The sequence below is a fragment of the Bombus pascuorum genome, chromosome 4 (assembly GCF_905332965.1).
Source record: "Bombus pascuorum chromosome 4, iyBomPasc1.1, whole genome shotgun sequence".
In the NCBI taxonomy this organism is placed as follows: Eukaryota; Metazoa; Arthropoda; class Insecta; order Hymenoptera; family Apidae; genus Bombus; species Bombus pascuorum.
This window is the reverse complement of record NC_083491.1, coordinates 18283014-18301587: the sequence shown is the minus strand read 5'-3', so window position 1 is coordinate 18301587 and position 18574 is coordinate 18283014. Positions and strand designations below refer to the sequence as shown.

Genomic DNA, 18574 nt, shown 5'->3' with positions numbered 1-18574 from the left:
TTTTCAAATAAATATTTACAGTAAATTCAATGACGGATTCAGATCTATCACCCCCCCCCCCCCGCCCCAAGAGGAATAAAATATAAAAATATTATTTCATCCCTGAAAAACTTGCTAGGCAGGTATATAATTAATTAAATAATTTGCAATAAACAATGCATATGAATCATAAAATATCTGATTATATCTAAAATATCTTAATATCTGATTCTTGACTTAGATAACACAGTTTTATCTTAAAGCATTCTTGATAAGAAGAATAATATTACAAGGAAACGTTAAATACACTTTTGTTGGAACAATCAGTGGATACAAATGATACTGCTTGGAAGTTGGAACACAGGCGACCTCTGTACTGTTCAACGTACTTACATATTATATAATAACATGAGTATGTGTATATACATATATAAACTAGGATTCTCTGTATATATATGCATTCATCATCGATAAAGTTCGGAATAACTCGGACGCGCGGACTTCTCGTTCGCTGAACGAGTGACGGATCTAGCAGTCGAGGAGGCTGCGGAAGCTGAAAGCTCTGAAAGGGTGCCGAGTAACCGATCCTTGGCCGAAAGTGCGCGACAACGCTCGACGAATAAGTACGAGAATATCCGAAGCTAAACTGACGATGAGCAGAGTTGTAGAGTGACGACGACGACATGTTTGCGGGGTTCGACCTCTACGAAATTGACATCGAGATTTGAATACGATATTGTTGCTAATAGATCAGCGTGATTAATAAGCGATATTCTGTATCGTTAGCTGACAATGATACATCATAATATGTAGTGAAACGTGACGTGACAAATCATTTGGAAAATCAGTCAGTGGTGAGCAGAGTGAGTGAGTGAGTGAGTGAGCGAGTGTGTGTGTGTGTGTGAGCGCGCGCGCGCGCGCGCGTGCGTTTATGTGTACAATAACGTGTTATATCTCGAGAGAAACGTAGGCGATTTATATATGTATGCAGCTGTAGAGAAACGTGCATGCGTGCGTGCTGCGTGCGTGTTGCGTGCGTGCGTACATACAGTGTATACGTGTGTGTATGTATGTGTTTATCGCGCGTAAGAGCTTTATAGGTACACATACACACCCACAACGCGCGCGCGCTCGTATACACAGATATATAATAGGAAGAAACGTAGCGAAGGTGTGTAGAGGCTGGCAAATCGTTTTCCGACCGCTGACCAGTTTCACAACAGTCATTTCCTTTTCTTCCTTTTTTCCTACTACATAGCCTATTTCCCTATGTATCTGCCCCCCCCCCTCCACTTTATAACCGCGAATATCTCCTGATATTCGTCTGGCCGACAGTGACCGCCGTCACGGCGTCGCGTCGGTGCCGTCGACGGTCCCGTTGAAAATATGCTTGGCATAGAAGCGTTAGCGGCATCAGTGTCGTGGTTGGTACTGGTGCTAGCGTTGGTACTGCTGGTGGTGCTAGTGCTGGTGTTGAGAATGGTCTAGCGCGGGTGTGCGCGCGCGGGTGCTACCTCGACACAGTGCGAACGGTGGCTTTAGATTCGAAGCTGCGGAAGAAAGGCCGCGAACTCGGCCCTGCTCCGATGGCCTGATATATACTACGAGACGCGTATATGAAGCTACACTGCCCTGACTCGTCGAGTGAGTACTTTAATTATCATTGTGTCAATGGATTTTTGATTTAAATCAAACTTAATGATCAAGCTTTAACCAAACTCGATCCTTGTCAGAACTTTTGTTTTTCCTCCTTCCCCTTTCAACACTGTCTATATTACATTCGTCCTTGTCGATAAGAATTCCGTAAGTTTCCACGCGTATTACGTCTGTGTCAAGGATGTCGCAATCATTACGCGTCTCTATCGATCAATTTTTATCGTATTTATCAATTAGTATCATCGATATATGTGCTTTCAATATTTGTTACTTCTTCGATATTCTCTTTTTTCTCCTTCAATCTCTTTTTCTTTCTATTATGTTTTGTTTTGCGATCAACTGTCAACTGCCCGCATCAATTAGTCGGTGAAATCATTAAATCGAATATATTATAAATTTACCGAAATGTGATTCTTACCCGCAGTATTACGATTAATATGTTGCAATTATGTAGATATATCGCGTGACTTTTTTTTCTCTGGAAAACTTTCCTCTCAAGAGGAAAGGTGGAAAAATGAGTCGGAAAATATCGTACGAAGCAGCTGCAATAAATATCGACCACATATTCTAACGATGAACGAAAGCTTAAAGAAAGTGAACCGGGTCACGACGCAGTTTCTCGACGCGCATTTCGAAAATGGATAGAATATGGAAAAATTTGTAAAGCGTAATGTTGATCGCAAAACATTATGAATAAAAAATTGACACCAAATTTTCATCGATATTACGCATTTGCATTTTACCGATTTTGGGTACATAATACTTTTGACTATTTTGAAATCCAACTATTTATGATTGTTAATTCGTGGTACTAATACTAATATGAAGAATAAATTATTCTTAAGGTTTCTTATTAGCACACATTTCAAGATTGTAAGCATTGTTATTATTACCGGTCTGTATTCGATATCGTCATTGCTATAGTAACGATTCAACGAAAGTCAAACGATGCGAATGTACTTCCGTATTATTGAGCTACATGATTGTCTGCGATTATGTATCCCTTTTCATTACTGGTATCTATTATTTATGATCTGTACATAATACGTAATATGCAAACAATATCAATATGATAAAAATATTATTGAGTTGTGTTTAGTGTTGCTTTTGCCTCGTGGTTTAAAATAAACAAGTTTAGAATAATATTTAAATTTACGTTTATAGTGTCATGTATATTGCGTGCGAAACGCATGTCTTGCAAAAGTTCAAGTTTGAAAATATTTTATTTCATACATCTCTTACTTGCTATGTTATCTCACGCACTCACGCCCTCCTCATTCATCCTTCTTTATCTACGATTTCATTCATATCATATGCATTCTGTCTATAGACTATTTTAAAATTTCAGTGTTTATATATAACATAACGCTACTACTTAAATCTTTCCTTTGCCCTCTCTTTCCATCATATTGTTCTTCCTGGTAACCAATTTCTTCTCGGTGTTCAATATTGCTTTCTATCCCACTTTGGTTTCCAAGATTTTTAATATAAATAAAAATAGATTAATTTAAATGTATAACAAATCAAGATACAATAAGGAGTAAAATCTCATATTTATCAATTAAATGAATTCTAATTACCGCATTACGTTTCTATCGCAAATATTTTAATGATACTATCAACAAAATTCTTATACCTACATTATCGTGCATAAGTATTTGAACACTGGATATAATCCAATCAAAGTATTTATATTCTTATCTCTGCTATTAATGCTTTGCCTTTTGCCATAATAGGGGTCAAATATTCTGCTAAAATGAAACTAAAACAAGCAATACATTTGTATCTGAGTCAATTAAATTCTATATTTATTTCTAATAAATCGCTGGTATTAGAAAAGTCTATATAGACTTTTAAAATATGGTTGAAGATACTTTAAGTCACTTTTAGCTAAAGTGTTTCTGTAGAAGCAGTTTTCATTTACATACAATTATTGCTGTATTTATTTCTGTTAATTAATATCAACCAGTGTTTTTATCAATATGTCTTAATTATATATGCTTGCCTGAGATAGGATCAGAGGCAAAAGTTAGATCGAAGAACTTCATTTAAAATATATTTTATACATTTGCAATCATTTGCGAATCCAAATACTTATGCACGATAGTATACATATATATAAAAATAGGGCACAGAAAAATAACAAATTTTTATAAGGAAAATAGAAAATAAGATATTGCAAAAGTTATTGATGAGTTGAAATAAATGTTAATCTGTTAGGGTGCCTTCTCTATTACATATATATATTTAGCACTACTAAAAATTTGTCGTAAACATCGAGAAGCCGAAGTATTTAATGGTATAAATCTTAAGAATAAAATTATACTATTCGTAAATTGAATAGCTGCATTTTTTGTATAGTTAAAAGAGAAGTAAATGTTGACGTTCGTATATTAAGGATATGCAGTAAAATAAAAAAATAATGTATTATGTTCAGTCTATGGTAATTCCTAAATGAATTGATTACGAAGTGTATACATACGTGTATATTGTTTGCATATAAAATAATGTTTCTGACCTTTAGTAATACGTTTCTTTTTATAGAATATGTATAGAATTTTGGAGATTTTATTAAACCTGTCTCACTCAACTCACTTTCTTTTATTTACCGTATAAAGCTACAGTTTTCTGCTAGTTATTTCTCATTATTACTATGTGTTATGAAACATACAAGAAGTACAGTATTTAGAAAACATATGCACTATGGAATCAAAAACTGATTAATTTCGGAGGAATGATTAGACGTAGGAATTGTTTGTTTCCTATCAATATTTTTAATGAATTAAAAAATTTAATCAAATTACTGACCTTACCTTTTCACCGATTTCGAAACCCTTAAAGTATGTTGTCAAGATCATCATTCTGAACAACTTCTTCCTACATATATCAGTGGTCGGTTCTAGTTTTTAAATCATACACAAAGGTATTTTTGGTATCATGTATGCCGCGTAAAGTTGTCGATGTTTTACCTTCTCATGAATTTTGAATATAGAATGGATATTTTCGTATTTTCATAGTGATGTATAAGCAGTGAAAAAAATAACAAAAATTCCGTGGGCAATACCGATAATGGTGCGTCTACATTAACACAGTTATAATTTGTATACATATATACGTACATAAGCAATAATTATAATATCTAATTTACAATTTTGTACAAAATATAGAAAGAAGATACGTACAAGGTGTTTCCGAAATTATGGTACAAGCGACCGTGTGGTGATTCTACATACAAAAATAAGTGAAAAGAGAATAAAATTTTTTCCTTTAAGACTTCGTTTTTGAGAAAAACGAGTCTGAAAACCCATCTGGTACCCGTGTTTTAACTAATTAATTTTTTTCTTCTTTTCCTGATTAATAAAAGGATACTTAAAAAGTATTAACGTTATTATCATTTATAAAACCATTTAAATTAAATACAGAATAAAGGAAAATAATAATCGATGTCGCAGATAAGATAACAACAATAAGGAAGCAAATCGTGACATTGTTCATGTTTAATAATACAGACACGAACAGAAACAGAAATTTCATAATTCGAAGTTTCCAGTTAACCCTTTGCGGACAGGGCCGCTCGGCGAACGAGCGTCGCTGTAGACGAGAGGTATTGGTGCGCGCAGTTGAAAAAATATACACGTTGAACGTCTGCGTTATTCGTTGTTGAGGCTTGTATTATTTTCATCAATATTTAGTTCATCATCATTGTCAATATTACTAGAAACGCTGAAACGTCTGAGCCGATTCATTGTTGAACGGAGTCCGTTTCCACTGTCTGAAGCACTGTCGTCATCGTCTTCTATCTTCTCAAGTTCAAAATAATGTTCGAACATGTTCTTTCTGGAACTTTTAGGCATCGTATATAAGGTATTATAAAAAATATATAAAGTATATAATAAGCTTTCTGATTCATCTGATAATGCCATTGAAAGATTGAAGCTAAAAATTCGTTCTCACTCGACCATCATCCTGCATCGCGATTTTACGTTAAACGGAAGATAAGATTTCTAAAGATCTATAATTTTCATAACATAATACTGTTTAGTTTACTATACCCATGTGTAAATACGCATAAGATTATCGCTCAGAAAAATAGACGTACGCCAGCCACTTCAGAATAAATGTCCGGAACTGTGAACAGATTCGGGTGGCTATATGCCGACACGCGTCTGCAACGGTAAAAAAAACTTGGGCGGCTATTTGCCGACACTTGTCCGTAAATAGTTAATATAGGGGTGGTACCTGATAGGTTTTCAGACTCATTTTTCTCGAAAACAAACCCTTAAACGAAAAGATGTTATTTTTGCACGTGGAATCACTGCCCGCGACCATTTGTACCATGATTTCGAAGACACTGTGTATATGGTACCAAACATAGTTTCGTGCATAACTCGGAAACTAAAATCGACCATCCTATATATGTATAGGAAAAAGCTTTTAAAAATGGTGACTTTGACAACATATTTCAAGACCACTGAAATCGATGAGAAGGTAACTCGCTCAGTACATCAAAAATTTAATTACAAATTAAATTTAATTTCTAATTTACGTAAATAAATCTAATTTACTAAATTGAACAATTTGTAGATCGGATGATGTCGATAAAAAATTTATGCAGTGTGTCCTATTTAACTCTGTGATTCTTAATTACCTCCGTATTTGTCACGATAAAGAAATGTTACGAGAGAAAGTTATTCTATTTCAAGGGGGAAATTAGATTATGAGTGTGAAGATCATCTCAAGGTTAAATTTTCTAGGATTTTAATAATAGTAAGGTTTTTTTAAATGGAATATCCTTTTTTTTTTCGTTTACTACTAAAAAGGTGAGATCAAAACTCATCCAACCATGTCCCATGATCTTGAAACCTATCGCTGAAAACTTCGGAAGTAAATGACTGAGGTGGAGACGAAAATGAATTACAGAAACAAAATAAACACTTTAAACATACTATTTATTAGTTTAATATGTGTTCAACTTCCCGATAACGACTGCAGGCATAAAAATCCATATTTCCAATACATGTCCAATGTGCAGGTATATCTTCGGATACAATAAAAAGAGCTAGCTAGTCATGCATTAGTTTTACGCCGTAGTAAGTGTATTGAATTTGGAGGACAACATCTTCAGCGCACGGTGAAATAATGCAATTAAGATGTTTATTTTTTTTCGGCAATTAATTTTCTGCGAACTTTCGTCTCAATCAATTTTTTGTCAAATTTTCAACTCAGATCGTTTCAGGGCCGTAATATGGGACATGATTGGGGTTAGGATGCGTATTGATTTCACTTTTCTAATATAAACAAAGAATTAATTCACTCTACTTAAAAGCTCTCAGAAGATACGACTTTCAGATGACATTCACTCTTATAACTTAATTTTTCCTCTGAAATACAATAGCTTCCTCTCAAAACGTTTTCTTGTATCATGACAACTAAGAGAGTAATCAAACATATATAAATATTTTGAATTTAACGATAAGACGATGTATGTATTGGTAAAAGAAAATTGTACCATATACATAGTGTTCGTTAAACAGTGAAAAGTCTTTTTGTGCGATTTGTTTCTAATTATTGTATTACTTAAAACGAAGAACTACACACAGCTTGCATCATTTGTTAGAATCATCAGCCAGCGTATGCTGATAAAGTTGAAATATTAATTAGCTCTGTTATAAGTAGGATTATAATTAAGCTTGAAGATATGAAAATTATGTATATGCACAATGTGAAACGAATAATTTGTTACAAATTTCAGTGGGCGTGCGGGGGTGACTGGAGTGATGGGATGGGGCTAGAGCCCCATGGAGTTCGGGTAGACCCGTCTCCAGCCCAACTCCCCAGCCCCCTCCGCCATCGATATCGTCACAGCTCCTGTCAGCGTCGCAGAGGGCCGCCTCGATCGCGATGGAGGCCTCTAATACTCAACAACAGAAGAAGGAGCCACGCGTTCACAGGCCTTACGCCTTCGACAAGGTTTATGAATTTCTTATTTACACATTATGGATAGAGAGTATTAGCTGCATTATTTAAATTTGATTCAGAGTTTGCATATTGATATTACTACAAAATTTTTCAGTCATTTTTCATTTTATCAAACATCGTTTTACGACCTAACACCTAGCCAATCTAATAGGGAGATCTCCCCTCTGTAAAGTACATCGCTGCGTGACCGAACGGGCAGATCTCCCTTTTTGACTTTTGTAACGCGTTTTCTCTTTTTTATTTTGTTTTTATTATTATCAGTTATTGTTTACCTGGAATTGTTTCCAATTAATTGCACCACTTTTTCTGCTTTTATAAAGTACAGTATATAATAAAATACACCAATTTAGTGATGTTAAAATTAATTACAAAGTTACACTATCAGTTATAACTAACTAAGTAAAGTTATAATCGATCGATACCATATTGTAAAAAGATATTAAAGTGCATTATGAATTTTTAATTCCACGTTCAAGTCGTGTTATTTATCTTTAGTCATTTTTTATGTTTTTAATCTTATCTATATTTTTTTATGCTTTTAATATATATTTCTATTTGACGTTTTGTATAAACAATATGTGAAATCGTTAAATAAAATCATTACCGCAAATATAATTGACCATCTAAATAATTTTTAGACTTCTTTGTTTTTTAAGTAGTGAATATTAGTCCTTGATACTTGGAAAAATACGCGGTGAACAGCGTTATAGGTTGGCTTGCTTGTCCGAGCGCGATGAGAAACGTATAGCTCGCTGTGGTGTGCGCGATTGACTAAGTGTTAATAATTAAGTTGGAAAATTTTAAGAGAGTCTATGCTTACGGATATACATAGGATACACAGCTGCGCGCGCGCACACACATTAATTTTAATACATTAGAGGTGTGCGAATACACGTATCGGAATTGCAACGAGTGGAGAAAAGTTTGTGCGGGATCTTGGTACATATGTACATACACCCGTGTTGCTCGTATTCCTGACTCGGACGCCATGAGCAAACCGGTTATAGGTTTAAGTAATAAACAACGACATAATTTGTCATTATTTAACGAAAGCGTTGCTGGATGCCGTGAGGCAACTGAACTTGAAAAAACTAACCCGAATCCAAACTCAATATATGCATTGATGATATTCACTTTAAATTCAGTTATAAGTTGTAACAGACGTCTTTTACAGCCTAGCATATGAACGTTGTACATGAGATGTTTAATCTCGCCTGACCTCGTTTATAGACAGAAGATAAGCAACCGGCAACCGGCAATCAATACTAGACGTACAATTATAAGCAGGATTCACTGTAGCGGTATCGTAGTTTCTTACAAATATTTCTGAAAGATCGGCTACGTGAGACATTTGGTTATATGTATAGGAAAGTGTGTAACTTTTTTCTGTACATATAACTGCTGCTAGGTTTGCAAGATATTCATAAAGAACTATTACTACCGCTACAGTGTACTCTGCTTATAATTGTGCGTCTGTATATACTGTACAATAGCATATGCATCGATATTGGTTTCCGGTCGCCTTACGGCAGCTGAATAAAATGGTATATTGTCTAAACCTATATAAACTATAAAAACAACAAACAAGAATCATGTTCGAGTTAGGTCTCTTTTCAATTTGCTGCGTCGAAGGTTCTGACAGACAAATTTTTTGATTATGGAAACACTGCTGTAAGCAAACTTTTACCGCGTTTGGAAAATTTCAAAATGCACGTTGCTTGCCGAAATTATTACGAGGTTGTGTACCATCTGCGTGTTACTAGCCAAATGGAAAAAAGTTAAATCTTTCTGTCAAAAGTAACCAATGGTCTCCGATTACGTGTTATTTTGAATCTTCATGAATGAATGAAATCGAACAAAGATTAACTTAATCTTTTTTTCAACGGGATCATATGTTTTTAACACATTAATCGGCCTATCATGGCACCCCTTATAAAAAGTTTTTAACCTATATATATTTATGTCGAAAAGCTATTAGTAGTAAATAAAAAAAGTTTTTAGGTAGGTTGAAAAACAGAAACAAAATTATTTAATTCTGGATTTCTGTCAAATATTAACAAGCAGACATATGTATAGTATTACAGTAGAAAATTCTTCATCATTGTGATATTAATTATTTCTATTAAAGATATTATAGATCGTGGCATTATGTATTATTATATAATAATGTGATATAGCATTATAAGTTGATAGTGTTATATATTAATACATCCTCAGTGAGGACTCCTCACATTCTAACAACAAAATGACGTTCAGTCGCGTATGACTGTTCTACACGTAGGTATAGCATGTATGTATTCCATATCCGTATTTCATAATCGCGCGTGATTAGTCTGTTGTCACGTAGGAGACACAAGAAATCATGAAATTGACAGATCACCGGTGGTCTCCTCGTGTCGTAGTTCGAACGTTTCACAAGTAAAGTAAAAAAATTTGAATTTTAGATATGGTAATAAAATTTGTTGTACGAATCCAACAGAGTGACGGTTCAGTGTGTTAGAACAAAAAAGTGTTGAGTGTTGATTTGAGTGGGTTCTTATACTAAAGTTTGGTCCCTGTGGAGGGGCTATCATCGGGTGTATATCAGACGCGGATATTCTGTTACTATCTGGTTATTGTTTCGATGGCTATGCTGGCATGCAGGATGTTTTATCTACGCTATAACTGCTTCTGAGCGTGTGTACCGTACTGTCGTAGTGACTCGCGCCTTGACTTGACAGTCGGATGCGATTCGTAGTCGCGGCAATGCGAATGAAAATGGTGCCATATTCGATAATGGGGATCCAACTATGGGGAACAGCGAGTAATTCCAACATGGAAATTCTTCAACAATTCCAATCAAAACTCTAAGATCCTTAATAGATGCACCTTGGTATGTTACCAACGAAAGAATACATCGCGACCTTAAGATACCTACAGTTAAAGAAGAAATATCCAAATTCAGTAATAAATATAACATAAGAATTAACAATCACCAAAACCCAAAAATTAGTTACTCAATTACTTGACACGACGGATCAGATCCGCAGACTAAAAAGACACTACCCTCTAGATTTAAACATTAGATTCAGCTAGAATCAAACATACGATAATCACTTATTATTTACGTTTATACCAAATATTATACCACGCCAGAATAATTTACTTATAATTCTCAATGAGAATTAATTGTAAAATTCTTCCGACAGAAAAAAAAGTATTCGATAATGGATTTTGTAGTCATATGACTGTGGAGTCAAGCCACGGCATTCTAAATATTCATAATGCCCATCAGAGATGATGAAAGCGAAACCGCTTTCTTGAATTTTCATGTATTGGCATATGATGGACTCCCGGCACCACATCCAATATAGAAGGTATTTACCTTGTCCTAGACGATCAAGTTAATCATCGATCCGTGATGAAGTATACCGATCCCTTACTGTAGTAGGATTAAACCTCGGTAATCCACGCATAATCTATCATTTTCATCTTTTTTCTTTACCGATATAATTGAGCTTGTATACGGCGATTGTCTGTGACGAATTGACAAATAATTTTCTTTTCTAATATTCTTCGATCCTTGATTATTTTACGTACCATTTCATGTTGGGATAAGTTATTGGTATCTCTGTGGTTGTTCTAATATATTTCTCCGGTATTTACCACGCGAATCTTGTCATCTGTAATTACTAATATTACTAATTACTAATATTCCATCAAAACGTAATACAATTCTTCTTTCATTTTTGATGGGACGTTTGAACAAAGTTAAATAGTTTTCTAATCCAATCCACATAAATATATCCAAATACATTTCTGGATGTATTTCTTCTTTTTATTTAAACGAACGTCAAACAATTTGGGTTCCGTACCACTGATATTTTGAAAATTAAATTTACTTGTAATATAGCTTCGTACAATAATTCTCTATTCGGTACAATATAGAATATTTGAAGTATAGATTTTACATTATGTATAATCAACGTTGTTTCGGTTTTTGCAAATTATACCTTCAGTAATTCCATATAACATTAATGTGCATTGTTCATAACACCCTCCATTCTTCCAATTTCTTCCCTCGGTGAAAATTGTTGAGGTTGACTGATAGAGGAAAGAGTGGATGAATTTGTAATAAAAAAATATATTGAAATAAGTAAAGGTATAACTATAAGTACAGGTATAGTGTATGCTGATCCAAATCTTCACTCTTATAGTATTATAATACAATAGGAAGAAGAATGATAGGGAGCACGTTCATATATTTATAGCAAAGAACATTACCAAAAAGTTAATTTTGTAGCTCTAGCTGAAGGCTACAAGAAACAGCGATAGAAATCTACTTATGAATCTTTTGTTTCTAGATCTTGTAACCCAAAACAAAATTTATATCCAAGGGCACAATAATATGGGTCTCTCTTCATTTCGAATTTTTTGTTTCACTAAATTCTATTTTCTTCGTAACAGTGGTCTCCACATACAAAAGAAAAGGTGTAGAGTTTTTCTTGAAGTAATTACTTCAACAAGAAATATGACGTGGCTGAATCTATCAAGGTTGTGAGATGTAGGGCGTGAAGGGTGCCAAGGGACTACTCGGCGTATTACTTCAAAATAATGCGTTTATTGATATCTCGAACTCGCTGTCGAATTTACCGTTCAACGACTAACTTCCTTGCAACTTGATTCTTGACTCTCGACTGACTAACTACCAACTGAGGTACTGAAGGCATGTTGATGGGCCGTTAGGCCTATTGAAATTTCCGACCCTTTCGACCTGTTGGCACGTACGCTATATCGCAACACTACAGTGCTGGACAAAAGTATTGGCACAGCAAGATTGTTATGATACAAATGCTTATAACTATTAAACAAATTGATTTAAACAAAAAACTTTTTGACGTATTTATTTATTATCTATCCTAGTTTATTACATAACAAGAGCAACAATATAAATAAAATAATACGCAAAATAATAACAAAAATATATTTTTTGAACATTTTATGGGTGGACAAAAGTATTGGCACAGTAGAATATTTACGCTTATAACTAATTACATAATAAACTTCTAATATTTTGTTGGCAGTCCTTTTCTTTTAAGGACTTCCTTTAATCTTCTTAATTATAACACTCGATCAGTGAAACTGGAGACTTCAGTTATTAAACAACAAAAAACCAAGAAAGAGTAATAATGTCTAGAAAAACGAAAGAAACCACAATTGAAGAAAGAAAAATAATATTAAATTTATATAAGATGAATAAATCTTACAACGAAATTGCACAAATCATAAACAGAAGTCGTTTTACTGTGCGTTCAGTCATAAAACGCTTTAAAAGTGAAGAAAATCTAGAGAATCAAATTAGGAGTGGTCGCCCTTCTAAGGTAACAATTCGAGAAAAAAGGAAAATCGTAAATATTGTAAAGAAGGATCCAAAAACTAATTCGACTGAAATTGCTTCGATGTTAAAAGCTGAGTGTGAAAAAGAAGTAAGTACCAAAACTGTACGTAGGGTATTGAAGGATGCCGGTTATTCTGCCCGTGCAGCACGAAGAAAGCCCTACATCAGTAAAATAAACCAAAAGAAAAGAGTGGAATTCGCGAAAGAGTTTGTTACGAAAGATACTGATTTTTGGGAAAAGATCATGTTTTCAGATGAAAGTAAGTTTAATATTTTTAAATCTGACGGCAGAATATTAGTATGGCGAAAACCCAACACAGAGATGGACGAACTGAATCTGCAAGCCACCATGAAACATGGGGGTGGTGGTTTAATGGTGTGGGGATGTATGGCATCATCGGGTGTAGGAGAACTTATATTCATTGATGAGATAATGGATAAATATGTATATTTAAATATACTCAAGCAAAATCTTTTGAAAAGTACTCAAAAATTAAACCTCCCCAGGGATTTCTATTTTCAGCAGGATCGAGATCCTAAACATATGGCGTATATTGTTCGTCAGTGGATAATATATAATACTGCCCACACATTAAACACACCACCTCAAAGTCCCGATATGAATCCCATTGAGCACGTGTGGAACGAATTGGAAAAAAGAATTAGGAAACATAATATCACAAGCAAGTCTGAACTGAAGAAAGTTCTTCTGCAGGAATGGAGCAATATTGTACCTGAATTCACTAAAAAATTAGTCCACTCGATGCCCAGAAGATTAAAGGAAGTCCTTAAAAGAAAAGGACTGCCAACAAAATATTAGAAGTTTATTATGTAATTAGTTATAAGCGTAAATATTCTACTGTGCCAATAGTTTTGTCCACCCATAAAATGTTCAAAAAATATATTTTTGTTATTATTTTGCGTATTATTTTATTTATATTGTTGCTCTTGTTATGTAATAAACTAGAATAGATAATAAATAAATACGTCAAAAAGTTTTTTGTTTAAATCAATTTGTTTAGTAGTTATAAGCATTTCTATCATAACAATCATGCTGTGCCAATACTTTTGTCCAGCACTGTATATATTTCGTCGGTCTTTCCGTGATACTATAATAAGGAGCAAAGAAGTCGCTGGAAAGAGAATCATTGTGCCAGGGCCGCGAAACGTGTCGCGTTCGTCGTTAGTCGTAATTTTAGCAATATGACGGTTACAAAGGCCTTGTGCCGCTACAGTTGAAACAACGTAATCTCGTGTAGTTAATCGCGTAACGTGCAGACGACCTGTCTGAGCTACCTTGAGTTCTCTCTTCTTTCATAGCTTGCTGTTTATATCGACACCTTTTATCATTATGGCCAATTTTGTTGCAGCAATTTTGTAACTTCGGAGTCATCTTCTTTTGTTTGACACTATCAGGGTATTTGACTGTACGTGCGGCATTCTCTTCTATCTATAATCTTCTACATCTATAATAAGAAAGCGTCTCGCTGAGCCGGATTATAATTTCAACAATTTGCTCTTCGCATATTTTTTATCTTGTTTTTTTCAAAAAAAATTTTTCCATCGCGTATTCTGCATACGTATCATATTCTTGACTGATCAGCGATGCAGCTTTCAAAAAATCGGTACCCAAATTCAGACACCTCGAAAACGTGGCTAATAGCACAATCTCTAAATTATGCGACAATTCAGCCACTGGCGTCCATTTTTCGTATAGTCATTTTGCCGACCTTGCCAAAAATCGTCAACATTTTTTCTAGCTTGCTTTCATCATCCAATTTCTGTTAGCTATTTTTTATTAATACACTACATCACTCCATTTTAATATTTCCTGCAGATGCCAATAATGGATCGAAAATAGGCAGATACCGCGTCTATTTTAAACTGTATATCTTGAATTTTTCTTCGTCCACTATTCTGACTCATATTGGGGCTAGATTAAGCAAGCCCATTTCTAACGATAGAAGTTATATTCAAGATCAACATTTCAAACTGTTTAATAATTTCTTTTGCAACCAGAAAATTCTATGTCCCACTCGTTTAACGCTCTGAATGTTATTAATGCGTCTGCTTTTTTCATTTTTTCCTTGTCTCTCGTTTGCTAATCGCCAACTAAACTTCGCTTCTGTAACTTACCTTTTTGAAAAATTATAGCCCTGAAACTGTTGACACTAACATATGCGTACGTCATAAAGGCATGTACGTGTCACGTCGAAGACGCGGGGAGTGATGAAATTAAGAAATCACTGGTCGTTTTCTCGCGTCGTCCGATGATTTCGCACAGGTTTAAACATTTTACGAACGAGGCAAGAAAAATTTAGACTTTAGATATGGTGGCAGAGTTTATTACGTGAATTCAACAGAGTGACGGTTAAGAATGTTAGAACAGAGTGTCTCGAGAGCTGATTTTAGGAAGGTTTATATACTATAGGTTTGACTCTTATGGAGTTACTGTTACTGTTTTCTGACACTGGGACATTGTCTACGCTGTTGTTTCGATGGTCTGTGGGATGTTCGTTAGGCCCTCTTGGTTTTTCTATTGTTAATTTATGGTTATGGACAAAGGCATAGAGGTTGCTCCTTCCACCTTTTTGATTTTACTAGAGTGCGGCGCGAACGGGAATTCGTTCAACTGATGTAACCACGTCATAAGAAACATTCTGAGCTTTTCCAGATCGGTATTTCAGAATCTGAGATACAAAGTCCCATTTAACGTCACTTCTATCCCGTTTTTAGTTAATGGTTAATAATGTCTATACTGCCTGTTCATGCTTATATTGGAGTTGAAGTGAGATCACGAAACTTTTGAGAACCCGAACAATACGGGTGTATCGAGATCCCGCCCGAACGTTTTGGTCCGTTGTTATGAAATGATGTACGCTCGTGTGCTTGCTATAACATGTTTATTACAAGATGTGTGGCGCATTCAGAAATTCACGAGTACCGGCGATACGTAGCCTCGGCACTCGTAGGTTAGAAAATAAACTAAAAATCTAGAAAACGATAATAAAACCAATTTAGACGTACGGAATACCACTATGAGGGACAACAGCAATGAGCCACATAAATAAACTAGAAGATACTGAGAACAATAGTCAACGGCCCATGTTATGTCAGAAACGATGATATACGCAAAGAATTAAAAATACTAACGGTCAAAGAAGAAATCGGTAGGTACGCAGAAAAATACAAGGAAAGAACGCATCCAAACCAGCTGGCTGCTGAAACGAGCAAAACTCTCATAGAAAGAAGACTTAAAAAAACACCCCACTGACCTCACTAAAGAAATAAAATAGTCAAACTCGAAGATGGTATTCCTCTGGGGGTAGCCATTCACATGTTATTTAACGATTAAGCTAGAAAGATTTACCAAATGTCTAGCTGGACAAATTGTAAAGAACAAATTAAATAATAAAAAAGAAAAAATCTCGTAGGTTGATTTCTGGCTTGGGGTTGTTTTGGATCTCCTATTTATACTTCTATTGTCTCCCAAAAGTGATGCGAATCGCTTGTAGGCGAAAAACAACTGGCGAAGAGAAGACGGCTGCTCAAGCCATCTGCATTCCCAACACCAGATTGACGACGCCAATTATTCTTTTATCTGGGATAGCATTGTCTAGATAGAGTACAGATAGATTGCTCGATATCACGATTTTACTTTAAGTCAAACGGCACCATTTATTTCTTTACCTGGGATGGCGTGGCGTAGCGTGGCGTGGCTAGGCCGTACGCCACTTAATACCGCCCCAATTTCGAACATACGTGTACTCGTGCGTCTCTAGTATTTACGTTTATGTGCCGCTGATTATGAAAATGTTCAAAGTTATGTTCTTTTCAAGATATTTAAATCATTACGTTTTTTCGAGTAAAATAGCTAAAATACTTAATCAAATTTATTAAAATTTAATGTGCATTATGAATAATTACGTAGAATTCATTTCCCTGAACCGATGTGGTGATGCGATGGAAAATCATTTTATTTTCCAATGAAACTGGTTAACAATCCTAGTCGTACAATTGACAACTTCTTTTAACTTTATTTCATTTACCTAATTATTATACACAAATGCGTCGATATTATTGTAACAGAAATATAGGATTGAAATATGTATATCACCATATAATTAAAGCAACAAATTTAATTTTGTTCGATTATTGACTTGGACGAATTTCACAATGAAATCGATAGATAATATATAATTTTATGTATGAAATAGTTTTAATCGTTATCTAGATTAATTCTCGAAAGATGCATGTTTTAAAGTAAAAGGAAAAAAAAGCAATTACGCTATAAAGAAAAGAAAGGGGAAAACGAGATGGATAGAACCATCTTGAATACGAAGTATATCAGTGTTATTAATCGTTTGACTATATTTATTACAGATGGAGGGGCTGGTGCGGGAGATGCAAGACCCTGAGAACGGGGTACCCGTGCGCAGCCAAAAACAATTTCTCACCTCAATTCCCTCAGCTTTCATGGGTGAGTGCCATCGATATCTACGTTGTGGAGTAAACGTAAGCGGCCATCACGGCCAGGACACTACAGTAGGCTGCCTGCGTGTTGCAGGTTACGATCTCATCGAGTGGCTGATAGAGCGGCTTTCTATCGAGGAATCAGGTATGAAATTCGTATATGGAATGGATTGTTGCTTATCTAGATTTTTCCGCGAATTAGTGTCTTGTTGACTCACTTACGTTTTGTGCTAAAATGTTTCTCATCACACGTTTCTTATGTCGTAATTCTATATTTCTATTGTGCCTGTTGCGTTCCATGGAATCGTTAACTGCTAATTGAGTTTAATTATTTCCCTAAATCGTCGAATATACATATATTATTACCATCCTAGATAACTTAAGGCCAAAGGTATCGTATCGTTTTTCTATTTCTTCTGTTGCCCTTTCTTTTCTACTTGTAGCGTCCCTGTGATCTTTATTTGTATTATGCCAATAGAAGAGATTTAGCTTTTGCTATGTGAAAATTTGACGCGAGTGCATCGTGTAACTGCTATTAACGCTTGATAATAATTGTTAATTATATATTTTTACTGATTTTTAATGTATCTACATCTGGAACTAAATAGTTTCGGAAGACAAAGCCTTGAAATCTTTGTAACATCGAAACTTTGTAAACTTCGTATTCTTTAGCACTTAAATAAGACTATCTTTCAAGTCATTTTTTCGTTCCCTGTTTGTTCTGTCTTTCTGGCAAGCGAGTACTTAGATATCGGTAGCAACGTAACGGGACTTTATTCCAAATGCTTCCAATTTTTAAATGTTTCCAATAATTAAATTAAAATTCTTCAAATTTCTTATTATTACTAACTTTGTTCAAGCTATGCCAGTCAATCTGTCATTTTTCTGCGTTAATAAAAATGAGATTAAGAATATCAGCCTAATTAATTTCCTAATTATTTTTTGTTTTTTGTTTTATGTCCGATATTATTATAGAAAGAAATATATAGGGCATGAGATCCGGTTACAGAATTGACTATACAATACAAAACTACTGCAATCTGCGATACATTTATTAAAAAATTTTAACATATATATATATAGAGGAAAGAGAGAGAGAGAGAGAGAGCG

General features: G+C 34.7%; 1 protein-coding gene across 8 annotated transcripts in view; it reads left to right on the top strand.

Annotated features, from left to right (window-relative positions):
- The first annotated feature begins 455 nt into the window (after positions 1 to 455).
- LOC132905860 (regulator of G-protein signaling 9) overlaps positions 456 to 18574 on the top strand; it is a 45536-nt gene continuing 27417 nt past the window's right edge. For 2 of the 8 annotated variants that reach the window (XM_060957566.1, XM_060957565.1), the window contains exons 1-5: positions 457 to 842; positions 1315 to 1623; positions 7388 to 7605; positions 17375 to 17471; positions 17559 to 17609. In XM_060957566.1, coding sequence (XP_060813549.1) covers positions 7537 to 7605; positions 17375 to 17471; positions 17559 to 17609 — 217 coding nt within the window. In that variant the 5' untranslated portion in view covers positions 457 to 842; positions 1315 to 1623; positions 7388 to 7536. Of the gene's footprint in view, positions 843 to 1314; positions 1624 to 7387; positions 7606 to 17374; positions 17610 to 18574 lie in introns of all 8 variants that reach the window. The other 6 variants (XM_060957561.1, XM_060957560.1, XM_060957559.1 and 3 more) reach the window with 6 other exon arrangements.